This window comes from Drosophila ficusphila, unplaced genomic scaffold (genome assembly GCF_018152265.1).
Source record: "Drosophila ficusphila isolate 14025-0441.05 unplaced genomic scaffold, ASM1815226v1 contig_414, whole genome shotgun sequence".
Lineage (NCBI taxonomy): Eukaryota > Metazoa > Arthropoda > Insecta > Diptera > Drosophilidae > Drosophila > Drosophila ficusphila.
In genome coordinates this window covers 1453480-1476534 of record NW_025064328.1, presented here as the reverse complement: position 1 = coordinate 1476534, position 23055 = coordinate 1453480, and the positions used below count along the sequence as shown (strand labels likewise).

The window sequence follows — 23055 nt, the reverse complement described above, 5'->3', positions numbered from 1 at the left end:
AAAATGGCTGCAAAAGTAGCACATAGCATAAAAAAAAAAACAAAAACAAAAAGAAGGCAGCAAAATAAGGGAAGGCGGTGAAATGAGGAAGAACAATCCCGTCTTGAAAGCCGGACGAAATTAGCATAAAAAAAGGATTTGCTCGCTAATTTCACTTTAATGCGAGAGGACGAAAGAAAGAAAAGGCGCAGGACAGCGATGAAGACGTCGCGCCCATTACGTCACTTTTATCTTGCCGCCTTTTCCCCTCCCCCGCCCCCTCGCTTTTTGGCCAGTCTCTCGGCTTTTATTTATAGCATTATTAGTTGGCCCAGGCGAAAGATCGCAGCACGCTCCCCGCAACTTGGCTTTTTGGGGGTCTGGCCCAATAACAAAGTGCTAATGCCCTCGGCTAATTATACATCATTTGTTAGCCAGTTTTTTTATATTCTGCAGCCACTTCCGTGCAGCTCCTGCTGATTCCTTCCTCTTCCGCCTTGCATTCGGAAAAAATCTTTTGATAAATTCCTTTTTCTGTGACATTTTGTATTCTGGCCTCAGCTTATTAATTCTGTTTTAAAGGTCTGAAACTTAAGTCTGTTTGTGGTGGTACTGAATAGTTATTGCAAATTAAATAGATGCAATCAAATTGTATGGTCAATGATAAAGAGAATATTCTGTGGGAACTAGTTAGTTAATCATTAATGACTACATTTTCATTGTGTTTAATGCAACTGAAAAAGGTTTTCTCCTTAATGGCTTAATCCCCACCTGAAGTGAATTTTTTCCAGTACTGTTTTTTCGCACACAACCTAATCACTCAACTTTTTTGCAGGTCCGCCCGTGCTATCCGAGTCCATAATGGGAACGGTTGGCCGACTGCCCTGCAACGTCACCCCGCCCATTTACGAGGATCGAGTGGCTCTGGTCATCTGGTACAAGGTTGGCCTGAAGACGCCCATTTACAGGTGAGTCTCTTCTACCGCCTTTCAATCAACCGAATGCAGCAGCTGGGCGACCGAATTCAAAGCAGGCCGACAAGTTTGAGTGACACATTCATTTTTATTTTTTTTGTTTTTTTTTGTTTTGCTTTTCCGAGGCGCTCTTAAATCTTTAAGCCCCGGTGTCAAATGCAGAGCCACAGGCCGCAGACCCACCTGACCGCAAACATTTCGACCACACACACTCAGACAGACACGTTGGCACGCACGGGTCCATAAATAAACAAAATTGATTACCGCAGACAACTTTTGACGCACTCAACCCGCTCGGCCACTCAGCCAACACAAACAAAAACACGGCCGACAGATGAGGCGGGAAATCGAATCGGAAAAGCGGGAGGCGCGAACGGGAAAGTGGAATCGGAATGGAAGTGGAAGTGGGAGTGGAAATGGAGGGGCGTGGCAGGGGAAATGCGGAGATCTGCACATGTCAGTTTTCGGTATTTGCGAGGAGTTTTCACTCTGATTTAATGGTGACTAATTAGGCAATTTTTTCCTAGGGGGAGCTGGCAGCTCAGCCTGCAGACTTGAAATTAGCATAACTAGAGAATTATTCGCAGTGAGTCGGTGGGGGAGTAGCACCCGAAAATAGGGAAAACTTTCTCTGCTGCTGCTGCTGGAAAAGCAGCTCGCTCCAAGGTTACATTCGGCAGCAAAAACTTTTTCAATTATTCATGTCTAACATCATGTCGCAGTGGTTGCTCTCGTTGGCCTCTAGTATCTTGTATCTCGCAGATACACGACTACATCAAAGGCGTGAAACTTTAATTGGATTGGTCCGACTGTTTTGGCCGCATGTGAGTTTGTGTGCCAATGTGCGCTTTGGTGATTAGCTGATTGCCAGGCAGCCAAGCAGCCGAACAGCCAAAACAGCTAGAGAGCCAAACAGCCAGCTGGCCGTCCATTGACATGCGGCCGAAAACTAATTGAACTTCGGGCACTTCAAGGACTTGCAAATGACTCGAGCGAAAGTAGGAATTAGCGTTGCATAACGACCGCCAGAAGAAAGGGCTCCGGCGAGCTGAGCTCAACTCTTGTTTGTAATTAAAAACCACTCAGCAAGTAAATTAATCATAAAAAGAAACCGTTGGCCAGAGCAAACCACGCCACCCCACGCCACGCCCAATGGTGAAAAATTTAATTTCCATCCAACACCACCGACAACTCAATTCCGCAGTTCGCCATTGAGTTTTTATTGCCCAGCTGACATGTGATGCTTCAGCGTCAGGTTTTCGAGCAGAACCTCATTATCCGGACCGCCCAGCTGGAGGTTCGAGGTTCGAGGGCGCCATATGTTGCGAGCAAATCAAAATTGAAATGCAATAAAACACAGGCTAGCAATCCGAGAAGCTGTCAAAGGCTGTCGGCTGGCAGAAGACATATGGAGATGCAGTTAAGATCGACTCATGCGCAAAGTGGATTTATGGCGAATTTGTGGCAGTTAAAGTATCTGCTTTGCAGCCCGAACAACCATTGCTTGTCGATCTAGTTTGGGTGGCATTTGCCGGGCTGAAACTCGAATGCCAACTGGGTTGCCAAATCGAAAGCCCTTGGGCCGGGAATTGAATGCTTAATTCATAGGTTGTAGCGTATCAGCGAGCGAAAGCACTCAAATATGCTTTCGAACCTAGCTCCCTTGGGCGCGGATTACCCAGGATCGCAATTAAAAACGCTTTCGCCCACTTAAAGGCTCGCCAAAATAGAATATTACGCCGAGTTGTGCATAATTAACTATGTGTTGCCAGTTTCCTCTGGCGAAGAATGCCGAGCGAAGAGCTTTAAACCCAATTAACTTCGCCACTTGGCTAAATGTTGACCTAAATCAGGCGCCGCCCTTTCTCCGCGGCAAAAGTGGCTCAAAAACTTTTTTTAAAACCCAACTCTGCCAAATGCTGCTAGCTGGAAAGGCAGAGCGGACACTTTAAGACCATTGATTGACCACCAAAATGAGCTCGTTACGGCGCTCGTTCGCCAGAATAAAATAATCAATAATCGGGAATTTCAAGCGAAAACAATAAATTACAACGAAGTGGGCGGGCGAGTATTATTAATTCATTGCAGAACCCAATTACGCTGTTGGCGATAATAAAAAACTTTCAACATGGCGTGAGCAAGTAATGGGAGTAGGGCGACTTTTGTTTTCCTTTGGCTCGGGTTGATACACACAAATTCTTTTCATTTTCGCGTTTCCACACTGCGAGAATGAGAAAATGCGGGAGGTTCAGAAAACATTCCTGAAAGCAGTGTTATTTTTATGAAGGGTAGTATAATACAATAATAAGCTCTCAACTCCCAAGAGATTTTTAAACGTTACACATGGAATTAATAAAAATAATAATATTAATGTAAATGTATACATAAATATTCGATAACAACTAGAAGCATGGAACCTAAATAAAACTTAATCATAAAGTATAAATTGCATCATAACTGTTACAATCGTAACCTATTATTTTTAAGAAATATTTTTCAAGTGCAATTCTTGATTTTCGTTGCTCTTATCGTTGCTCTTATCGTTGCAGCGTGGACACACGCGACTCGAACTTCGCCCAGGGAACCCACTGGTCGGATGAGACCTATCGGGAGCGCCTCTCCTTCCACGTGGAAGGACGTGCCGGCACGCTGACCATCAAGTCAACCACGGAGGACGATACCGGCGAGTACCGCTGCCGCGTCGACTTCCAGAAGAGTCCGACGCGCAACTCCAAAGTGAATTTAACTGTCATAAGTAAGTATTGAGCTACTCTCCCTGCTCCTTGATCCTCCTCCTGGTTCCTGGCTCTTGGCTGCTTTTTCCCTTTTCTGTTTGCCCACATTGTGCGGGGCAGCATAATTGAGCAGCTAATTTGTGCAGCGACATATCCTGTAGGTCTTCGTCCTGGCTCCTGGCTCCTTTCTCCCCAACTCAACTGAACGCAACTCAACTCAACTCCGCTTTTGGCCTGGCCAACCACGGCACTCAGCTCTTGGACAAACACATTAGTTACAGAATAAGACGCCAACTATATGTTCGGGTTGCCAACTTTTCCCTTATTTTTAGCCACTGCCTTTCCTTTCGCAGCTCTTAACTTGGCAAACAGATTTTAAAGTGCCAACTTGGCGAGAAGTTTAAACGTGGCTGGTTAAAGCTGTGCGAGGAAAAACTGGAAAATGCCAAGCGGGTGGCAAGTGCAGGGTGCAAGTTCTGAATTGAATTCCTTGCAATTTAAATGGATTTCAAATTGGAATTGGGCAAGAGTATGCGATGGAAATGTTTGAATTTTCAATAGAAGCTTAACGGGATTTTCTTTTGGGAAAAATATTACGCTCAAATATTTAACTTGGAAATCTTTTATAACATTTTGGAAGCTTAGTAGGAATAGGAACAATGTTTGTATTATTATTCACAATTAGGAGGGGACTAGACAATTTATTTCACTAGGATTTGATTTAACTTTAAATAAAGCCAAAATTATTTTTACAGAAATAATATTACGGAATAGGAATCTGAACTATTTTCTGCAAATCCTTCTGATCGAAACTCCAACTGGATTATCCAGAACCCGAAGCGTATTCTGTTTTTCGCCTTTTCCCGTTTCCAGTTGCAATTTGGGTCTTGTTTTTTTGGGCTCCCCTCTTGAGGGGAAAGGAATTTGATACCTGTGCATTGAGGCGGCCACAGCTTGCAATTTACCATTAAAATTTATATGCGTTTCCAAAGGCGTTTAGCTGAAATATATGGCCGGCAGAGTTGGCCTGGCCGAATATTGTTGGTAAATAGTTGCTGCCGACGTCGCTGCTGCCAGATGGAGCGCAAAGGGCGTAAAAAGGGGCGTGGCCCTGTTTTACAAACTTCTTGAGCATGTTCAACATGCTGCTGTATGTGTGTGTGATTATGTTAGTGTGTGTGTGTTTGTCTGTGACATGTGAAGCGTAAAACCAAGGCAGGATTTAGAACTTTGTACGTCGGTTGGAATATGGCAAAAGGGAAAAAGAACGGAGGGTAAAACTTTAAAGAAGATATTAGATTAAAAGTTGCCCCAGTCCGGGGTGGACAGTTTGGACAACTTGCCGCTGCTGCTAATACGCGACGAGGGAGGGGAAATTCCCAGGACTTGATCGGGCCAAGCAAATTCGCCAGCAAAGCGATGATAATGGGGTTTGGGGACCAGCTCAAAATAGTTGGCCAAGTGGCCACCACCCGCCCACATATATCCAAAAATAATAAGAAAAAAGCGCCCTTAAGAAAACGGAACTCGAAACAATGAAGGGGGAAAACAGAGTAGGTAAAATTTAAGAAAATAGAAAAGAAATTAAGACTCTCTTTGGTGAACTTTGACTGCACCTGTTCGAGCGTTTCCCATTTCTATTTCTCTCATTTTTTCACTTTCCCAAGTGGCAACAGAGTAAGCGGCTCCTTGAAGCCTTGAAAGCCGAGCTCTTAAGGAGCTTGCTGGCCAAGTTTTGAGTTGACAGTTCAGGATCTAAGTGCGTATCGAAAGGTGGTTATGTTGCAGGCATTTGGCATTCCGGAAACTGCAATTTAACCAGCTTGCGGGGTCTTTGGTTTTCATTATCTCGCCGGGTCTTTGATTTCCATTATCTATACTATATTGAAGAGCTCTTTTTTTCGTTTTCCAGTTCCGCCCGAATCAGTGATTATATTGGACAGCAAGGGGGCCACCATCAAGGATCACACGCTGGGTCCCTACAACGAGGGCTCCGGCATCAACATCACGTGCGTGGCCATCGGCGGTAAGTCCTTGCCCTCCTTTTTTCCCCACCCACTTTTCAGAGTGTATGTGTGTGTGTGTGTGTGTGTGGGCAAAAGTGTTGACGCTGCTGCTTGTGTCTGACAATTAAAAGTGATGAGCGTGAAAATGCAGGCGAAAGATTTTCACATTTTATTTAATTTCCACCCGGCTGTCGACTGCACGAACTCGAAATCGAGCTCCAGCTCGAGTTGGAGCTGCAAACCAAACCAACGTGCAGACAATCGAGCAGCTCCACCGCACACAATGCCCACACAAATTGCATTGAGAGCACTTGAAAATTGCTAAAAGCCAAACAAGACAACAAATGAAACAGCGAAAGGCACTTGTACACACACGCCGATCCCACACCCATATCATATATAGATATATACGTATGTGTGTGTGGCCAGAGAAAGACACTCATCCACTCCTTGCACTCCTTGTGAGCACATAAACAAACAGAAGACCGGCTAAAACGCTGCCAGCTAAACGCAGAGACAACTCCAAGTTTAAGCCGCACGGCAAACATATCAGTTGCACAACCACACCCTCACACACACACACACACACACACGTTCCCCCACACTCTCGCCGCAATCTCGATAATTCTTTTTCTTGTCCCTCGGTATATATCCTTTGCAGGACGCCCCCAGCCGAGGGTCACCTGGCTGCACGGCAACACCGTCTACAAGGACGCCAGTGTGGGCCACTCCCTGTCCGAGAGGCGGGTGGCCAATGTTCTGTCCCTGCAGCGCCTGGAGCGAAGGAATCTCCACATGCAGCTAACGTGCCGGGCGGAGAACAATAATTTGACAACGCCAATTATCAGCAGCGTCGTCCTCGACATGAACCGTGAGTGCCAGAGTACCATGAGTAGCATGAACTTCTGCAGCTTCTGCTGGGATTGCCAAAGCCTAACTAATTAAATTCTATCGCCTCCACAGTGCGTCCTTTGATTGTCAAGCTGCAGGGGGAGAATCGACCCTTGTCGGCGGGGAATTCTTATCAGCTCAGCTGCGTTGTCATCGGAGCACGTCCAGCGCCGACGATTACCTGGTGGAAGGGCAGTACCCCCATGAAGAATACTCATGAGATTGTAAGTGGAAGTCAAGCGAAATCGGGGGAAGCTCGACTAGCGAGGGTTCCGTTGAAAAATCCTGATTGGCATTCCCTTTATAAGAATATCCCTTCACAAACAATAGGTTTGCAGCAAATTAAAAAGTGCTCTGTGATTTATTTTCCAATAAAGTTGACTAAATGATTTCCTTATACTCATTTCTAAGTCCGTTAAAGAACTAACAATTTTGTATACAATTATTAGAGCTCTGAACTCTTTTAGGGCTCAACTAATTTAAAGAGGATTATTATCTTTTCTGTAGTCATATGATTAAATTAAATAAATATTTGATACTCTAACCAAATTTAAGATCTTAATGGAAACCAGTAAAAAATAACAAATCTTACCCAACCGAACTGAAATCAAATCAACAATTAGAGATTATATAAATCTAAGATATTTATTTAACACAATAATACCTAATACCTCATGGTCGATATTACCCCACTGCTACCCTTGACAAAATGTTTATAAACATGCAAATTTCGAATGGCTGTCATCCTTGTTAATGGCTGCCCCAGAGTACGATTTCCACTACCCACCGAGAGCAGTACACATGCTTTGTGGTAATTGAAGTTGCTCGAACGGCAGTCACGTAGCGAGGGCCCCAATTAAAAGCCACCCCCTATCTGCGCCGAAGGACGTGCCAACCCTTTTTCCTTTTCCTTTACATTTGCCGTTGCCCTTTCCCTTTCCCCTTCCCCCTCCCCCTTTCCGTTTCCTTTGTCTTCAGTACAGTCGTTAACTGTTTGCTCTGTTCTGCGCCCATCTCCTGTTATTTAGGCGAATCCGGATGGGAACATGACCACCTCGGTGCTGACATTCACGCCCACCATCGATGACCGCGGCAAGTTCCTCTCGTGCCGCGCGGAGCAGAGCATGATACCCGAATCCGGAATGGAGGATGGCTGGAAGTTGGACATCTATCGTGAGTTTCTGTTTGCCCGCATGTCCTGCTTAATATTTAATTCGGCCAGACGAAGTTTTTAATGAAACCGAAAGCACAAAGTCGCCGAGCGACTTTAAGAACTGTGTAAGAAATTGCTGCATTGGGTCCTTTTTGGTCCCTTTCCCGCCCTTTTCCTGACTGCTCCATATTTTTCTTCGATTCTCCTCAGCTGCGCAAGTTTTGGCAAATTAATTTCCAGCGGCGGCCGGTGAAACTTTTGCACAAAACTTGCGAAACTTTTTAACCCGCCACAAGCACCGCAAGCAGCGCCGCCAACGCCGCCTGCAAAGTCATCTTTACGCTTTTACAGTTTTCGACCTGTTTGCACAAAATTTAAATGGCAAAACCCCCTCGAACCGCAAAAAAATGTAGGAGGAGCAGGAGGAGGAGGAGGAGCGCTTCCTGTTTGCCTTGGAAGTGCGGTTTTGTTGCTTACCTTTTAACTTTTCCTCTTTTTTGTTCATCGCCCCACCGGCGAACTCGATTCGATTGAAATATCTGGTTCATTCGCCGGCGCTTTTGGTGCGGGGGCACTGTTTGCCCAATTTGATAGATTGCTTAATAAGCTTAATTGATTCGCATTCGCGAGCCAATTTTGAATTAATCAAGTTAAAATGTTGCTCAGTTACCCCATTGGCTTCCCTTTCTCAGCCGGCAAAACAACATTTGAAGGCCTAATTGCCAAGTTGGCCAAAACAAAAAAGCATAATAATAAACAAACAAAAACAGGCCAAAAGCAAAAAAATGGAGAAGGAGAGAGTTGAGTGGAAGGGAAGCTGAGCATTTCAACAACTTAAATTGGCTAATTTGTGCGGCTTACACAGTAATTACACCTTTGGCCTGCGCTTCTGGCATTTTATTTGCCTGCCAGCTTTATTATTTGTCTGGGCTGGCGATTTAAAGTAATTAGCTGCCCCGATGCCATGGCAGCTAAGTCTGTTTTTTTCGCCTTATTCCTAATGCCACACATAATGACTTCTATTCCATTTGCAGACATTCCGGTTGTGAGTCTGGAGCTGGGCACCAATTCACTGAACTCCACTCTGCGCGAGGGAATCGACGTGTTCTTCGAGTGCAACATCAAATCGAATCCCTGGATATACAAAGTTAGCTGGCGGCACAATGTAAGTGACAGTCAGATGCCATTTTACACGCTTTGCGCATCCCGCTTTGAAAGGAATATTTAGAATACTTCACTGCCTCGGCAAACTCGCAGCTAATTTATTTCGACTTGGGGCACTTTCAACAGCAGCAAAGTACAAACCGCTTAAGAGGAACACGTATCATCAACATTATTATTATTATTATTATTATTATTATTTTCATTATATACCATACATACATTAGCCTGTGGCGATGGATCGAAAGCCAAAACTCCGGCCGAGATGGAGCGCATAATTGTTGCATATTTTAGGGCTGCCGAAGGGCAAAAAATGAAATTCTCTACGCCACACACATAGAAATTGGTAAAGCGAGTGGAGAGGCGTAGGAAAATTTATTATTGAATTACCGGGCTGTGAGAGCACTTAACAATTTATGCAGCCCGAGCCTAATTTATGCAGCCACCGGGTCTTCAATCAGCAGTCCCGCCTTCCGGCCTGCGGGGCGTATGCGCAATGTGGCAACGCACGGCAACATAAAAGTGTTATTAGCTCTGAGAAATTAAATTTATTTCAATTTAGCAGTTATCGGTAAATTGAATTCGATTCAATAAATTATTACGCCACACGTTTGGGCGGAATTTGTATTGGGGGTATTTTTGGTATTTGAGAATTTCAATTTGCGTTTCACTTTCGGCCTTCTGCTTTCGATTTCAGGGCGAGATCCTGTCCAACAATCCCGCCGAAGGCATCGCCGTCTCCAACCAGAGTCTGGTGCTCCAGAACGCCAGCCGGGCGAGGAGTGGCATCTACACCTGTGTGGGCAGCAATCGGGAGGGCGACGGCGAGAGCAATCCCGTCCAGCTGGACATTCGATGTGAGTAATTCTACAAGTCCTTCCACAGGTCCTTGCCTTAGTCTGCATTGTGTTAATTTACATAACAGCTTAATTAAAACGAATTGGATCTTTCGATTGCAATTTGTAACTAACACGTTACACAATGCAATTACGCCAGGGCTCAGCAGGACGAGTGTCCTGCCGTCCGTCCCTGTGTGCGACTTATCCTGCCAGACACAAATTGAATTTTTCCCGTAAATCAGACAAATAAATCAATTAAGCAGCAACAATGCAACCACAAACGCAACGGGCCGACAATGGCTAGCATTTCTTTAAATATTTAATGGGAAATAGCAGGAGCTGCTAGACGCTTAAAGTGCTCCCCAGGCTGAATGTTATTCTTTAATTATGCAGATGTTGCCAACTTGATTCTCTCGTTCTCTTTGCAGTTGCACCGGTTTGTCGACCTCGCCAGCGGTTAACTTACAGCTCCGGCCGACACGAAACCGTCAAGGTGGCCTGCGAAATCGATGCCAATCCCGCGGAGGCGACCTACGTTTGGAAATTCAATGCGACCCAGGGCGAAACGATTGACATACCAGCCTCGCAGGTGGCCATTGACCGGGGTCGCAGTATTGCCCATTACACCCCGATGACGGAGAATGTAAGTATTCCACTGCCACTTCCACTCCCTCTCCCAGAAACCCTTTCCCATTGCGATTTCCGATTGCCATTCCCTTAAACCCCTCGGTGCTCCACTGGAGGTCATATAAATCAGTCCGTGTGGCACGCCCTTGAGGGGCCAGCACATAATTTTCCAAACGAGTTGCGGTTTTGAATTTTCAATTAAGGTTGAAAAGGTGTGTCGCCAACGGCGTCGCCATCGCCGCAGTGCATGCATAAATTAAGCCAGCGAAATGCATTGTCACTCAACCCGGCCCTTTTATTCCTCCACCATGGTCCTTCTGCCACTTCAATCCTCCACTCCTCCACAACCTCCCCCTTCTCCTCCCCAACTCCTTCCCTTACTCATTCTCATTCTGATGCGCCTGTTTGCGATTCCTTCTTTACATTGCCAGGACTACGGAACGCTGCTCTGCTGGGCCACCAACGAAATTGGCGATCAAAGTGAACCCTGCGTGTACACAATACTCCCGGCAGGTGAGTAGCAATCGGGGAAGTGGGCGGAAATGGGGGTGGGGGCGTGATTCACCTGTCAGTGGGGCCATGTGGTGGTGCCACTGCTCCGGAAACTCGCGTGCCGGCAGTTTTGGCTTCATTTCAGGCCTTTCAGAGCAGACTAGAATTATTGGGATCTTAGTTTAGAGTCGATATGAGTTTTACCTATATAACCCATTTCAAATGATGCAGAAATACATAAGAATTAGATATTACAAGTTCAAAATAAAATAAAATACATATTTCAACATTTTGATGGTGCTTAGTTTCATGCTATTAAATTTTAAATGGCTCATCTATATTTAGTAATGCATTAAACAGTTTGAAATCTGCACTCAAGACACACACAAAACTTAAAATTTTGAAAAGATTGTAAAAACTGTCCTTCGAAGAGTGATCAAAATTGTTGAGAATATTTTGTATTTACAAGGTATCTGCAGCTCCATCATCTGAATATTTATTCAAGGGAAAGAGCTTAGCTTTCAGCGGTTTTGTTTATGTTTTGTTTTGGGTTTTGCAAAGTCCCGCTGCGCTGATTTGTCGATGACTTTGGCACTTTGGCGCTTTGCTTTTCTGGCTGCTGGATTAGTCAAACTTGCGCTGCCAGTTAGCTTATTGATTTTGAAGCTATCCGGCAGGCGAAATACGAACGTGCAAAAGCCATAGACAAATGCTCTGGGTCCGGAAAATTTGTTGCTTGATCTGTCCCTAAGCCGGCATAATAAATGTTCCACCGCCACTGGCGATGTTCCTTTTGCCCACAGGCCAACCGGATCCATTGATGAACTGCACGGTGCTCAACCAGACATCGACGGGATTCCAAATCGAATGCATCGAAGGATTCGACGGCGGACTGGAGCAGGACTTTATAATGGAGGTTTACTTGAACGGAACGAAACGCAATTCCAAAATTTCAAAATCAAAGTGAGTACAGACGAACTCGAGTTGCCGAGCAAGAAAAAGCGGAATGGGCATTGAGCAATCAGAATCACACGCCGTGTGACTTCTGCATTACAACAAGTCCAACGAGCCGTGGCATCGGCATCGAGCATCGGGCATCGAATCGGGCATCGGAATCGGCATCGAATGGGACGCATGGCCATGGCTACATGTCGATGTCCATGCGAATATCCTGGGCAGCAGGGCAGCTGGTGCTCCTTCGGCGAGAAACCCATTTGTCCTGCTTTTTGCTCTGGCCTTTTTTGCGGTTTTCCCTTTCTTGATTTGGACATTCAAAAATCGATTCAACTTCGTTACAGGCGACCGTACTTTGAGGTGAGCGGTCTGGTGCCGGGCATGGCCTACAATGTCTTCCTCGTCGCCAGCAACACCAAAGGACGAAGCAATGCCACCATTGTGCAGGTCTACACGCTGAAGGACCCGGAGAAACAAACGGGTGAGTTTAATCACAGGGGAGTCCCCAGAAGTGGAACCCCAAGCAATGTTCCAGAAATGCGGGTTGTCCTCTCTCTTTCCCTCTATCTGCCTCTATCGCCATCTCTTTCTCCCTGTGCGTTTGCAATTTCATGCATGTCCTGGTCCGAGTCCTTGCAATCTGCCTATAAATTAATTGGCGAGGCCCTGCATTTACAGCTGCTTCATTTGTCTTTTAATTTGCTTTAAGTTCTGCTAACATGGTTTCTCTTTCTTTTTGGGCTCTTTTTTTCCTTCTTGTCGCCTTGTTTCAACTGCACGCTTTCTTTTAGTTAAAATAACATTCACAAAGTCCTTCCAAGGACTTAGGCCTGCCTATCCTAAATCAAAGGCCGCAACGACCACGACCAGCGACTGCGTTTGCGATGAGGACGAGTTTCTGAACTTGGGCAAGGGAATTAGCCACGACGAGGGCACAGACATTGACCAGCAAGAAGGTAGCGGTGGACTCTCCTTTTCTATTATTTTCTATTAATTTTCAATGCCTTATTTAACTGTTACACCAGTTTAGTTTTTAACACCTAACATGGTCTTGTTTTCAGTTAATATGTTATTGTTTTGATTACATTTTGTTAATTTATTGTAATATTCGGTACAATTTATAATTTTACAATTTGTTTGCTTATATTTTATGTAGACTTAGTTAGAATTATTTATATGTTTACTTTGGTTTCGTTTTGTTTTTAACAGTTTGGTTTAGCCATTATTTAGCTTATAATTTGTTGTGACTAATTCTCATTTAATATTATTTGGTTTTATAGCACCATAAACTGCCTTTAACATTTTCACGACACCATGTCCCCATAAAACAGCACAAATAAATCCGGATGCCGAATGGTTTTATTTTCCTGTTCCCTCTTTTTTTACGTTGGGCTACTAAAAATTCTCGACATGCCGACCAGGACTGAGACTAAAATTAGCAAGAGAAGCGGGGCAACGGGGCGGATTACAGCTGGCAGATATGCACAAATACACATACACATACACATGCACCCACACACATGCAGCTCATTAAAGCGGCACTAAATTCAAGGCACGTGCGACAGGAACTGCCACCGACAACAAAAACAAAAACAACAACAACAGTAATAACAGCCAAAGGACCGAAGACTGGACCAAGAACGGAACGTAGTTAGCAGCTCATAAAACAATGCAGTCGCACAGAGAGAAAGAAAGGGCGAGAGTGGGTACACAGAGAAAAATGCAAAGTGATGTATGACCCATAATTGCGAGAATAATTATCTTATAACCTTTCATTAAAGGCAAACTTGTAATCAAAGAAAATAGAATTTTAAATATTATTTTGCTATAAGCGATATGATCTGAAGTAAATTTATTTGACTTAAATATCAAAATAATCAGAACTAGATGCGAGTCATAAAAATCATTCACATACCTGTAAGTAAATATTCAATAAATCACCAAAAATTTTGAAATTTTACAAATTTTGATTGTTTTTGTAAGTCGTTGAACTCTTAAATTACTTGTACAAATTTGTTTATATTATTCATCTGTTATATATTTTTTATTGGTATTAAGAAATCAAATTTATTAGCTCTAAGAATATTTTACCTAAAAGAAAGATTATTTTCTCTGTGTACTGGCAGGCATACGTAAATGCAGAAGCAGAAGCACATGCTTATCCTCGAATCTCTGGTCTCTTTCCGGTTTCCCTTTTTTAACCTTCCACCCCTTCACCCGTTAACCATTTCACCCTCTCCCCGCAGACCTCTCGCTGGCCTATGCGCCGGTCATCGAGGACATCCGGCCGTTCCTCGGCATTCTGGCCGGCATCGTGGGCAGCGTGTTCCTGGTGGCCCTCATCATTGTGATTGTGGTGCGTGTGCGCGGCTCCTCGGGGCGCGATCGCAATAATTACTCGCATCCGGGCAGCGGTGGCGTGGGCGTGGCCGGCTCCACCGGCAACGGCAGCGGAGTGGGCGGCGTGGGCGGCGGAGTGGGCGGCACGACGGCCAATGGGAACGGCAGTCTGGGCCTGCTGGCCAGCAACAACAATGGCAGCCTGGTCATCGGCACACTGGGCCACAATGGCGGGCAATCAGTGCAGGATATGCACCGCATCGGCCGGGAGACATGTCATGTGACGAGCAGCCTGGACAGCATCGACAAGAATCCGGACATCATACCGCAAGGTGGGTTGGGTGAGTTTCCACAGGTGGCTTCCCATCCCCTCTCCCCCTCGAAAGGCTAATCCTTAATGCATTCGAAACTGCTCTCTTTTCGGTGTTCCTCATAACCAGATGGACACGACCTGGATGATGAGTGGACGACCAAGGGTCATGGTCGCGCTTATGCGACGGCAGCGTTGGCCGAGCAGAATGCCGTGATTACCTCCGGAACCTATGATCACCTGATGCCCACGTACGCTGTGGTGGACAAGAAGACAGGTCCACCTCCTGGCCACGGCCCCTATATCCAGTACAACACACTCATACCCGTTAGCAAAATGGGCGCTTTTGCCAATCAACAGCAGCAGCAGCTCCAACATCAGCCGCAACAGAAGGTGAGTTATGGACACCCTAATCCACTTGGCACTAAACCTTTTACAATATGCCGGAGTCGCCCCCGTCTGGGTCTTAATTTACGACCCTTGGACTGGTCAGGTGATGGTCTCCCCCATTTATTCACTTGGCAACAGCAAAACACATATTTCGGGTTAAGTGTTCTTTATAGCCAGCAGTTAGGCTCCTGGGAAACTGATAAAATAGGGGATGTAAATCGGAAAGCAAAGCTTAAAGAAAACTATCTTAGAATTTAGACCCTATTTATTAAACATTAGTTTTTTAATTGAGTCATTTGTACGGAATTCATTTCTTATTAATGCTAATGAGGGTCAAGAACAATAAGTGCTAAAAACTTTGACCAAATATAACAATCTTACTTTACCAAAACTTTCTCAGGTAATTTAGCAAACAGAAAGTTAATCAAGCTGAAGCCGCAACAATTTAAAACTCGCCCCAAAACTATCAAACTCTGCCATTGAAGAATTACAAAAATATTTCCAACTAACTGGAAAGGAACTTTTCTTTGAAAAACTCCTGAAGGTCGCGGGCGAAAGAAACGCGAACAACAATGGCTCAAATGGGAATAGAAGAGCATCATCTGCAGTCGTAGGAGAAGCGAGGAAACCAACATAATTTGAAAATCATTTAAGTAGAAATTTCTCAGTGGCGGCCACGCCCCTTTTTTTTGCAAAAGGGAAGTTGGAGCCAGTAAGCGAGAACCGACAGGCAGCCGCAGCAGCTGCAGCAATATAAATTTTCCATTTGCGAATTTAATAAAAATAAGTTGCTGGCGAACCCAGCGCAACTCGAAACTGCGAAGCAGCAACCGCTAAGGAGGCGAAGGATGTGCGCATCCTGTTTCTATACCCGCTGCTCCGGCTGCTGCTCCTGCTCCTGTTACTTCAACCACTGCGCCTGCAAGCTCGAAATGCAATAAACGGCCAAGTGTGTTCCTCCTCGCCGGCGGAAAAGCGAAGGAGGGGAAATGGCTGCTAAGGGCAGGGCCGAAAGCAGCAGACACATTACAAACAGGCGCCGCATGTGGGCGGTGTCTGGCCTAAACAAACAGACCAGCACAGCAGACATAAAGCAGGCAGGAACCCCTCGCGAATTGTAGTAAATATCGGCTTTAACCTGTGCAAGCAATCAAAAACTTAAACGATGACACCTTCTGGCTTTGTCAGTTGACATTCACTAAACAAGCTTTCCTGGAGGAAGAAATTTCTAACAAATTGTAGTATTTTTAGCAGCTTATTTAAAGTTTGAGTGAAGTATGACAGAAATGGAATTCTCAGATAAGCAAATTATATTCTATTTATAGTTAAAAGGAAAATATTCCAATTAATATTTTGATGGCAATTTAGCAATTATCAGTTTGAATTACTAATTAAGCCCCAGCTGTAAGTTATTTTGTTACAAGCCAAAATATCTGTTTTTCATCGATGCTGTGTTATTCAAATCCTATTCTAGGAAAATATGAAATAACCTACAGAAATAATTAAATTAACCCTTACACATATCATTTATTTTTATATTTTTTTCACAGACTGAGCTCAGCTACAGCGAACTGGCCGCTCCGCTGGTGGGCGGACCGGTGAGCGTCCAGCGGATGGCCCCCTATTGCAGCGCGACCTTGGGTCGGCCGGGCAGGCAGGCGGAACTTAAGCGGGCGGAGCCGAACATCTACTCGCAGGTAAATGTGATGATGGACGACGAGATTCTGGCCGACCTGCAGGCGGCCACCGCTTCCGGCAGCAGCTATGTGGCAGGGGCAGTGGTCGACAATGTGGGTGGCGCCGCCAATCTCTACGTTCAAGGCTACGCGACACGAGTTTAGAGTGCAGTTCAAAAGTTTGTTATGATTTTAGTTATTTATTTTGTGCTTTAAATAAACTTAATTTATTTCACTCTTTATCTTTTTGATTTGCGCAAGCTATAAGCTTTTAATTAAATTTCAAACTTTCGTTGGGCAACTAAAATTAATTATCATTCTTCCTCGGAAAAAGCTGCCCAACTCGCTTCCAATAAAAATATGCAGTGCTTGCATGGAAAATATTTATCTTCCATCGGAAAGCAATTCTGAGTATTACGCATACGCATCGTAGGGCAAACAAATCGAGCTGCACGCAAACAGAGTGCTGAAAATTCAGTTTTGCGCAAATCGGGTTTAAGGAGATGCAGACAGATGTGAAATAATGACCAAGGAATACCCTCGCCAAAAAGTATCTGATGGGATTTGGCCAAGAAATTGAGCACCTACAAGGGCTGAGCTCCGATTTGCAAAGAATCTGACTGTGAAAGTTATAAATTTGATGGATATGGAAGGGGAAGGGAACGGCCACCCACATCAGCAGAGCATTTTTCGAATTTGTCTGGCCCTGGCAGACAAGTTATGTTCCGATTTAGTAGAACACTCCCAACGGGACCTTGTGTCAGTCCAGACTCGTTCTCTTTGTTTTTCCAGCTGGCTTTCAGTCCTTTTAATAATTGAAGGGACTTGAGTTATGGCCAACTGTAGGTGAATCGATATACATTCGTGCTGGACACGCAGCCAGTGCACTTAAACAGCAGTAGTGTTAGAGAAAACTCGGTCGTTGGGAATACAAGTGAAAAACAACAATTAATCCCACCGCATGAGCACAGTCCTGGCAACCATTTCACCTAATGACATTGTTTGGCTTTATTGTCATCTATCGAAAAGTTTTACACGACATGCAATTGGCTCTCGACATTCCTTTCTCTATTAGTGAAAATGAGGGCCATTGATTTCAGCCCTTAGGTTTTATTTATTGTTCAGGCAAACTTTTTGATTTGATTTTGCATGGGTATTGTTTTTCCTTGTTCTATTTTTTGTTGACTTAAAACCTTTTGCTTTAGCTTACTATCTTGCAAACTTTGCATACTCCTTCTGCTACATCAGACCACAAGTTAAAGTTAACACGGCGCTAAAAATTAATTTCATTAAAATCTCGTTGAGCCCATTAAGAAAACAACGTCAATATGCCTCGCCCAGGCACACACGTTAATTACGGAAATAAGCATATAAACATGCTGCATGTACACACCCACGCAGATAGCCGACCCAGCCAAGGGCCAATTATTGTAGTAGCTCACCACATAGCCAGCCTCTTGTACGCCATGGCAACCATGTTGGCTAAATAAACGCCGGGCGCGTTGTTAACTATCAGGAACAACGTCATGCGGGGAGTGGCAGCGGTGGAACCGCAGAGTCCACGATGGCTGCAATATGCGTGGGCAACCACACGTACATATTAGCACAAGGGTATGCCACTGGCATACTCCTCAGACTCACTATTTATGTGTAATTACACGGAGCAAAAATCAACAATATTAGATTTCAGATTTCTCTTATTTCCTATTTAATTAATCATACTAATAATGTGCTGGCTAAACCACCAAAGTGATAGTTGAATTTAGTTAATTTGTATTTTCAATTTTTAAAATTTTGTTTCCCATTTCGAGCTCTTGACTATTAAGTTACTCAAATACGAGATTACATTGGTTAAAGCTTCCTCGGATTAGTGATTGCTGCAGTGATTTCAATAATTGGCGCCGAACGGGAGGCTTAGACGTATCAAGTTACACATAAACAAAACACACATCGAATTAAGTTTCCGCGGGGTAAATACAAACCATGTTTGGAAGCTACATTATCATTTACTCGCACCATCCATCAATTACTTTTGTTTCAACCCAGTAGAAGAGCAGCCGAAACTCGTGACTAACTTGCAGCATATAAATCATCACATGACTAAAACCTCATTACCTACTCTATCCCACTCTGCCAGATCGATCTGGCACACCATCCCATGCCCATGTACTCGACCAGCCCGATGTTTGGCACGAATAGCACCATCACCGGAGTCACCATGTCGCATCCATCACAATTGGCCACCTTCTCGCCGACGCCGCCGCCGCCCATCTTCACCCACAGCATGGTGACCACCGGCGATGGCCTCCTGCAGCCGGTGACATGCATGGGTCTCGTGGCAACATCTTCGGCAGCGGTATCGGGTCCGGTCTCCGTGCCCCATCCCCAGCAGCAGCAGCAGCAACAACAGCAACAACAACAGCAGCAGCAGCAGCAGTTGACGGCGGCCAATGGCGGAAACGGAAGCATCGTCGGCATGGGCATGAGCCTTTATGGCAGCGATGTGGTAAGTGTCAGTTTGATGTACTCCCCAGTTCCTGGCTGCTCCTTGCTGCTCCTTGCTGCTCCTTGTCGATAGCGAGCCGGTCGCCAAGGCAACTCGCCTAATGTCCAAAACGTTGAAGGCATCAATATGCAAAGTGGATTTTCGGGGCAAGGATTTTTGGCATAAGAACGAGGACGAGGCGTTAGCAGGAAACATTTATCTTGGCCCCCACCCCAACAACCACCCACCAATTGGAGGGCATCTTTTGTGCCCGATTTTGTTTTCGCCTTCTCCCCCTTTATATATGGTAGCCGCTGGGGCGGAAAATGGGTTTTTGCGGTTGGGCTGATAACTGTTCAAGTGATTGTACTCACTCGCCGAAGGGGTAGCCAAATTAAGAGCCAGCTTCAGCTCAGATACTTAACACCAAAGTGGAGTATGCCTAAACAACTCCGTTTTGGGTTGGAAAAGCCCCATTTTTTTTGTCGGTGCCCCATTTCAGTTTTTTCCTGGATTAAACTTCTTCAATCGATTAGAGCCCCCCCAGTGCGTCATCGATCAACAGATGACTCAAAGTCGAACCCATCCTCGTGACAGTGCAATTTTCTGGTAATCCATAACCTTTGATCCCTCTCCGCAGACTAGCAACTTTAAACTCGGCTCCCAGCGAAGGAGAGTGAACACTTTGCCGGCATTTCCCGATGGGTTCCAAGCGGTAAATGACCTCTGAATGTGCTGCAGGATAATAAAAAAGAGCCCCGCTGCTGGGCGTCCTGCTCTCTCGGCCTGCTCCTGCCATTCATTGTCTCTGTCAGTTGCTTTATAAATACGCCATTATGTATACACCCGACGCAGCGCAGTGCGTTCGTTCTGGCCCTCTTCCTAGTGCTCGGCGAACAGGCTAACAGGCCAACAGGCTTCGGCCATTGCATTGTCCCTGCTGATGTTCGCTCCACAAAAAGAATTACGTTTTTACAACAATTTCATGCCAAAAGGACACTGCGGTGTGGCAACTTTTGACTCTAATGATTGCAATTATTATGACCCAAATAAGAAGAAGACCACCAGAAGCTGCGGAGACAAAAAAAAACAGAAAGAGAAAGAGATAGGGAAAGAGAAAGAGGAAAAAACGAGAAGAACAACCTCATCATCAGCAGCAGTGACTGAATTCACAATGTTTATTCCTCCTTTGCCTTCGCTGCCACTTTTTCGTGTTGCCTTTTTCTTGAGCTGCTCCTTTTGTTTGTCACTGATGTGGTCCTTGTCCCTGTTTTTTTCCCCGCTCAACTCCCAAAAGGCGGCCCAAACCGACACTGTTGGCCGTGTTGGCCCAGGGGACTTGGCCAAAACACAGCAAATTCCTGGGAGACTTGTTGGTTTCGTACTTTTGTTTTTGTCTTGGCTCTGATGCCACTCTGGCAAAACCAAATATTACGCATACGTAGCGTTTTTGCTGATACAATTTGTTGGCCAGAGTGGCGGGAAAGTTGAATTTGTAATAGCTTCGAGTACTCAAATAATGTGCGGCTCATTAATTTTAAAGCAGCGCTATTTAGTGCCTCTTGCCTCAGAGCTGTCTGCTGGTATTCCCAGAGCCAAATAAGGTTTTTGCTTTTTGCTCGAGAAAATGTCTCATCCAACTTTCATTTTCCCTTTTCGATGTCTTTTTAGGGTAAGCCACAGCTGCTAAAGACCGTGCCGGAGGAGCTGCACCATCAACTAAATGGCGAGGATGTCCTGATCGCCCAGGATCGCAATCTCGGATCCGGAACGCGGTTCTGACGCTAAGCTCTGGGCCAGGATGAGCAACTAATCTGAAGTCAGAGCCAAACAGGAAATGCAAATCAAAAGAAGGAACTATTGAAAACTACAGAAAATCGGGGAATAATTGGTAAACAAATTGACTATAAGTTGTATGTGATGAGCCAGCGTAGAGGGAATGGAGTTGATTTTAAAGCAGGGGAGGAGCAACCTTAGTTGGCGCTCTTTTAAGGAAGCTAAGGACATAACACGAGAATAGCGAATGGAGGGAAGACCCTGTAAAAAGATAACAATAAACTGTGCATGTAAATTGTTTGAGGCGCAAGTGAAGCTCAGCATAGAAATCCAATAGGCCTAAGAAGACATGTAAATTACGGAATACAATTAACACTTATAGCTATAATTACCACTAACATTAAATCGAAAATACTGAATTGTTAATATATTTTTAAACAACAGCTTTAAGCGCCAAAAGAGAAACATAAACTTTTAGCTAAGTAAACGAATTCATAATTGTTGTTGAGTTTAGTTCGAGTAACCTAGCTCCCATTACCATTTAGCTTGTAACTTAGGCGTAACTAAGGCATTTAAAACATCTAAAGAGAATTCATCTAGCTGTAAGCTCCGACTTAGCATAGTTCAAATTGTAATTAAAAGATCATAAAGAATTTAAAGAAACACTAACAGTAAGGCAACTAATTAATGACCGATTAATAAACGACTCAAATTAGCAAATCCAGTTTGCATTTTATACGTAACGAACTACGAAAAAGAAAAGGAAATCCGAAGAGGCTTGCCGAACAAGCATGAAAATCTTCGGGGAAAGTAAATTCTAGTATAAGAAAACAGAATGCATAAAATTAATAAAATAAAAGGCTAAGCAACTGCATGTAAAATATTTAACTGAGTACTAGGCTAAAGTTAATAAATTAAATTTAATAAAATGTATGAAACCAGGAAGAGTAAGCATATTGATTGCAATGGAAGGGGTTCTGTGCCAATATCTCATTAGCGTTTTCCCAAAGGATCACTGACCTGCGACCCACTTGATTTCCACCTTTTTGGGGCAGCAACTGGGGCAAACATTAGCAGGCCCGGCCGACAAGTCAAATGTTGCAGCAAACTGGTGTTTGCGAACACAGGGGCGTGGCGATTGGGCGGCGTGTGTCCTGTGTGTTCGGCACTGCCTTGTAGCAAACGGTAAATATTGACGGGCCGCGTGAGCAAACAAAGGGAAAAGCGGAAGTCAAGCTGAGCGGAGCGACACAACCGCAGAGGCACAATAACAAAAACAGCCTACAATCTGCATTGAGTACAGCGACAACAGCAGCAGCAGCAGCAGCAGCAGCAATAGCGACTGGAGCAACATCAACAGCGACAGCAGCAACATTAACCAACTGAAGCAGCAACATGGCCGATACAGCGCTCAAAAATTGTCGGGCCATGTAAATTTTGTATGCGAAAGCACTTAACACCGTTTTCGCTTAAGCAACGCAAACAGCAAGCAAAGCAAGAGGAACTTAGATCATAGTCGCCGGCATTTATAAAGGGCCTACATGGAAAGCAAATTATGCAAATTTTGACCGCATCGCCGTCGCCGTCGATGACTTGTAAATTTTGGGGTATCCAGGTGCCGGCTTTCCGGTTCCGCAGAACCTATTTAGATTCAAAGATATGCCTTTGCCGAGCAAAGACACACAAACACGCAGCTATTCTTGGCCAGATCAAATATTTGAGGGAAAGACATGGGAGAACGGGATAGAAATTGCAGTGGACCACATGTCAGGCCGCAAAACCACAGAGCCTGGTGGCGGCAGGCGCTGCCATTAACCCGCCAGATTGAATTCAATTAATCAAAATGCACCGCACAAATTATAAATTAAACGCCTGTTTATGCTCATTTTGGAGCTGTGGCTGCCACCAAGTCATTTCTAGGACCCTCCATTTAGGCAAGGCTATCAATCAGACGGCGGCAATAAAGCCCCACAAAAGCCAAGCAAAACGGACTTAAATTCATATTGCCGCCGACAGAAAAACGGCGTTCGATTGTATTTTAACTCATAAATAAATATTAAAAATCAATTTGAATTCGATTTTCCTACCTCCGTCGCACAAAGCAAAAAATATATACTCATCGCGGGAAATAAATAAATTCATAAAAAGGGAGTAACAATGCAGAGGACAATGACACTCCGCCGTTGGAATTTATCATAAATAAAGGAATATAAAGGCGAAAATAGTAGTTGTGTTCAATACTGGGGAACTATTACTGCTGCTATTAC

General features: G+C 44.6%; 1 protein-coding gene across 9 annotated transcripts in view; it reads left to right on the top strand.

Annotated features, from left to right (window-relative positions):
• LOC108094921 overlaps positions 1-21712 on the top strand; it is a 58354-nt gene extending 36642 nt beyond the window's left edge. For 5 of the 9 annotated variants that reach the window (XM_017195772.2, XM_043208228.1, XM_017195776.2 and 2 more), the window contains 18 exons: positions 815-947; positions 3503-3708; positions 5601-5714; positions 6356-6565; positions 6658-6809; positions 7614-7758; positions 8773-8903; positions 9597-9756; positions 10167-10381; positions 10797-10878; positions 11661-11820; positions 12156-12292; positions 12603-12767; positions 14058-14492; positions 14592-14854; positions 16402-16548; positions 18665-19033; positions 20684-21712. In XM_017195772.2, the coding sequence (XP_017051261.1) occupies positions 815-947; positions 3503-3708; positions 5601-5714; positions 6356-6565; positions 6658-6809; positions 7614-7758; positions 8773-8903; positions 9597-9756; positions 10167-10381; positions 10797-10878; positions 11661-11820; positions 12156-12292; positions 12603-12767; positions 14058-14492; positions 14592-14854; positions 16402-16548; positions 18665-19033; positions 20684-20794 (3335 nt within the window). In that variant the 3' untranslated portion in view covers positions 20795-21712. The remainder of the gene's footprint in view (positions 1-814; positions 948-3502; positions 3709-5600; positions 5715-6355; positions 6566-6657; positions 6810-7613; positions 7759-8772; positions 8904-9596; positions 9757-10166; positions 10382-10796; positions 10879-11660; positions 11821-12155; positions 12293-12602; positions 12768-14057; positions 14493-14591; positions 14855-16401; positions 16549-18664; positions 19034-20683) is intronic. The other 4 variants (XM_017195777.2, XM_017195775.2, XM_017195779.2 and 1 more) reach the window with 2 other exon arrangements.
• The last annotated feature ends 1343 nt before the right edge of the window (positions 21713-23055 follow it).